This window comes from Nestor notabilis, unplaced genomic scaffold (assembly GCF_000696875.1).
Source record: "Nestor notabilis isolate BGI_N333 unplaced genomic scaffold, ASM69687v1 scaffold14673, whole genome shotgun sequence".
NCBI classification, from domain to species: domain Eukaryota; kingdom Metazoa; phylum Chordata; class Aves; order Psittaciformes; family Psittacidae; genus Nestor; species Nestor notabilis.
Genome location: NW_009921583.1, coordinates 54,004 through 57,338, shown reverse-complemented (window position 1 = coordinate 57,338; position 3,335 = coordinate 54,004). Strand labels below are relative to the sequence as shown.

Here is a 3,335-nt window from a genome sequence, read left to right as displayed (position 1 = left end):
CGGCTTGGGAATAGCTCAGGGCCGGCCGGCGACACACCGCCAGGTCCCCCTTTTCCTGGAGTATATGTGGGCTCTTCTCGTGATGCAGCAGTGACGGTCAAGGTGGTTCCTGCTCGCTTCTTTACGGCCCCACTCGCGTTTTCTTTATGATCACGGGTACAATAGTAGGGGCTGGTTTGGGCGGTTGGAGTGACTACTGTGCGTGTCTCAGAAATCTGCTGTTACAGGACGTTTGGTTGTTCTGCGTGTAGCAGTATGATTTTCGTGTCTTCCTCTTCGTAGCTGCTAGTCCCTCTCTGACTCCAGGCATGTCCTGCACATAGGGAGCTTATGTTGGGTTTAGAGAGCTGTGCGTTACGGCTCCAGAGTGTGTGAGCTTGTTCTTTAGTTTGTCACTGGGCTAGTTGGAAATGCTGTGTAATAATACTATTTGTTATATTTTGGTATAGCATTTTTGGTCTTTTCTTCTAGTTGATCCCTCTGTTTTTGATCATTGGATCTGGAGGCGTTGGCGCAGGCCTGTATCTCATGCGTTTGGCAATGTTCAACCCTGATGTCTGGTATGTATAAAATAATTCACAGTGCTCAGACCACTTGCTGCATATATTAAATTTCACTGCCTTGATCTTTATGTTTCTGGAGGCCTTAATGTCTTGCTCCAATATCATTGGCACTAAGTGTGAGCACATTTCCTTGATCTGAAGATTTGTTTGTTTGTCATATGATATTTAGAGACTGCTAACAAAGGACTGTGTCTTTTTCTGTGTAAACTTACTTGGATGGATGACTCTCCATAACTACAGTATTCATACAAATTATATTTATTTTGAAGGTAGTTTGATTTTTCTTAATATGTTCTCTTATGTTACATTTCTCAATAGCTGGGACAAGACAAATAATCCAGAACCTTGGAATAAGCTGTCTCCCAGTGACCAGTACAAGGTAAACATAAAAACACTTCTTTAAGGTTGTTTGTGTGTATTGGGAAACAGCTGAATGAGTGATGTATTTCCTCTACTGTGCAATGTTTGCTTGTCTTTAGAACTCTTGAGCAGAGAGAGCTGAGTTGAGAACTAAAATTTTTTTTGAGTTGGTTGGTAATGGGGCGAAAGAATTCTGTATGGAAGCAGTCATATATTGCACTGTAAGAAAAGAATCATATGCGAGAGGAAGAATATACCAGCTCATAATACTCAGAAATAAACTACAGGAAGAATGACAAAACCGTGTAAGTTCTGAACTAAAGCTTTCTAAACTATGAACTATTGGCCTTTACTAATGAGAAGCACAGCAGGAAAATGTCAGTGTTTAACATAAACACTAATTTAGTTCTACAGTTGATTGTTTGAAAACAAAACAGTTGTTTGTAAGTAACTGGATGCAATAGCAATGTCCTTTAAGTAATATTCAAGTTATTTCCATGAATTAATGAGAAAGCATGCAAAGATGTGTAAAACATTTGGTAGGTCATAGAAATTATGTTTTTTTTGTTTTACTGAAGTGCTAGTTTATTAGATTCCTGTTAAGAATAGTTGAAGATTATCTTTAAGCTATTAAAAAAGTAAACCTACAATGTCTTCAAAGCTAGTGTCTGTTCAGTGCCATACCTTACCATTCCAACTGCTGAAATAAGCAAAAAAACCCCATACTCCAAAATAAAATATGTTGTGACTCCCTTAAAGGTTCAGGAGAACATGATACTTTGTTTTCATTGCTGTTTCTGGAATGTTACTGTTTCTTAAATACCTAAAAAACACCAGTTCAACTCAGAGGCCAGCACAAATTCTTTTAGAGAGTGCATGCCTTGTGTAGCACTCCCATTCTCTCAGCATGCAAACACAACCTCGGGGTTTACCATATTTGGGTGTGTGTGTATCGTTGAGGATTTTTTTTCTTCCAGATCTGCACTGTGGGAAATGGAAAGGCAGATAGATACCCTTAAATTGAGGATGACTGTTGAGTAAAAAGCTCTGATATAATAAGTTTTAGTGCTTGGTGCAATCGTTTTTTCTTTTGTAAACTGCTCTCTGTTGCGTAAACTTCCTCAGTCTTCCCAAAACAAAGAGTTGAAAATCTGATCATTACTGTAGGAGTTTCACAAAAAGGTTTAATTTGAATGTGCTGGAGGCTGTTTTGTTTTCTCTGAGGAAATAAAAAAAAAATATCAAATTTGGTCATAACTAAAAATAACCAAGCTGATAAGTAAATATTGCGTACTTTTTAAAGAAAAGCCATAGCATCACATGATTGATGTCAAGTCGGTCTGGAATGCCAAAATATGCTTTTAGTCGGGAAACTCTTTGTCGTCAGTGACTGTTTGGGCTCTTTTGAATTACTTGTAATGGGGTCCAACTTTATTAGGAACTGAGAATGTGAAAGAATCTGTTCTTGCTTTCCTTACTCTTTGTCATACCTTACAGTTCTGGATGCAGATACTTAAACCAAGCTTGCCTTTTGCAGTGCTCCTCTAAAATGTTTGCTTGTGACCTCATCATGTACACCATGCTTTGTGCCACTTGGCAAGCAACATAGTGCCTCAGTATATAGGAGCACATAGATTTGGGGCAAAAAGGATAAATTCAGCAGTACTGTAAGAACTTCCTGTGAATGGACTTTTAATTCTTGGGTTTAAACAAGAGATAGTCAGGATTTTCTCTAGTTGTAGACACAAACACTGCCTCATTTTAAATGCAGAGCTTCTAGTACTGTATGCAGAATGAAGACAATATGAAAATGTTACTGGTCTTCAAAGGTTTTATTTATTTTTGTCTAGTGCACAGACTCAAACTATCATATTCAGCTTCCTGACGTGAGTTCAAATTATGTATGTTTTTAATAAATACCATGGAAAATGGATACTCATTTTTTCTCCTCTTTCCTAGTTCTACTCCGTTAACGTAGACTACAGTAGACTGAAAAAGGACCGTCCTGACTTCTGAAGAGCACACTCATCTCCATAAGCTGCACAGAAAGGTCTTCCAAAAGTCATCCGCACAATTGTCATGCTTAATCATCCAGGAAATAATCAAACTTGCCTCGCACTGCACTTGATCATGTGTTTGAAAGTTTTTGATGAGGCCTAATAAACACCTGAAACTTGAAGTGTCTGCTCTTTACTCTGCAAAATGAGAATATCCTCCTGTTAACTGTTGGTATGATCAAATAGTAAGCAAAAGCTAATTTATGTTTCCTGAACAAGAAAGCAGAGTTGTCTTGATGGGCTTTCTACGCTGTTGACTTCAGAGAAGTAATTGCATGTTCATGCAGTACACCAATCTGCAAGAACTTGAAAGTGTGTATTTGTGTGTGTGTGTGTGTGTGTATGTGTATTTTTT

The 3,335-nt window shown here is 38.2% G+C and overlaps 1 protein-coding gene across 1 annotated transcript; it reads left to right on the top strand.

Moving 5' to 3' along the window:
- Positions 1-471: 471 nt before the first annotated feature.
- Positions 472-3,096, top strand: NDUFA4 (NDUFA4, mitochondrial complex associated; the record flags this gene model as incomplete). Its single annotated transcript, XM_010011221.1, has 3 exons — positions 472-560; positions 882-942; positions 2,883-3,096. Coding segments are annotated over 3 exons (207 nt in total), but the record flags the coding sequence as incomplete, so codon positions are not given.
- Positions 3,097-3,335: the final 239 nt, after the last annotated feature.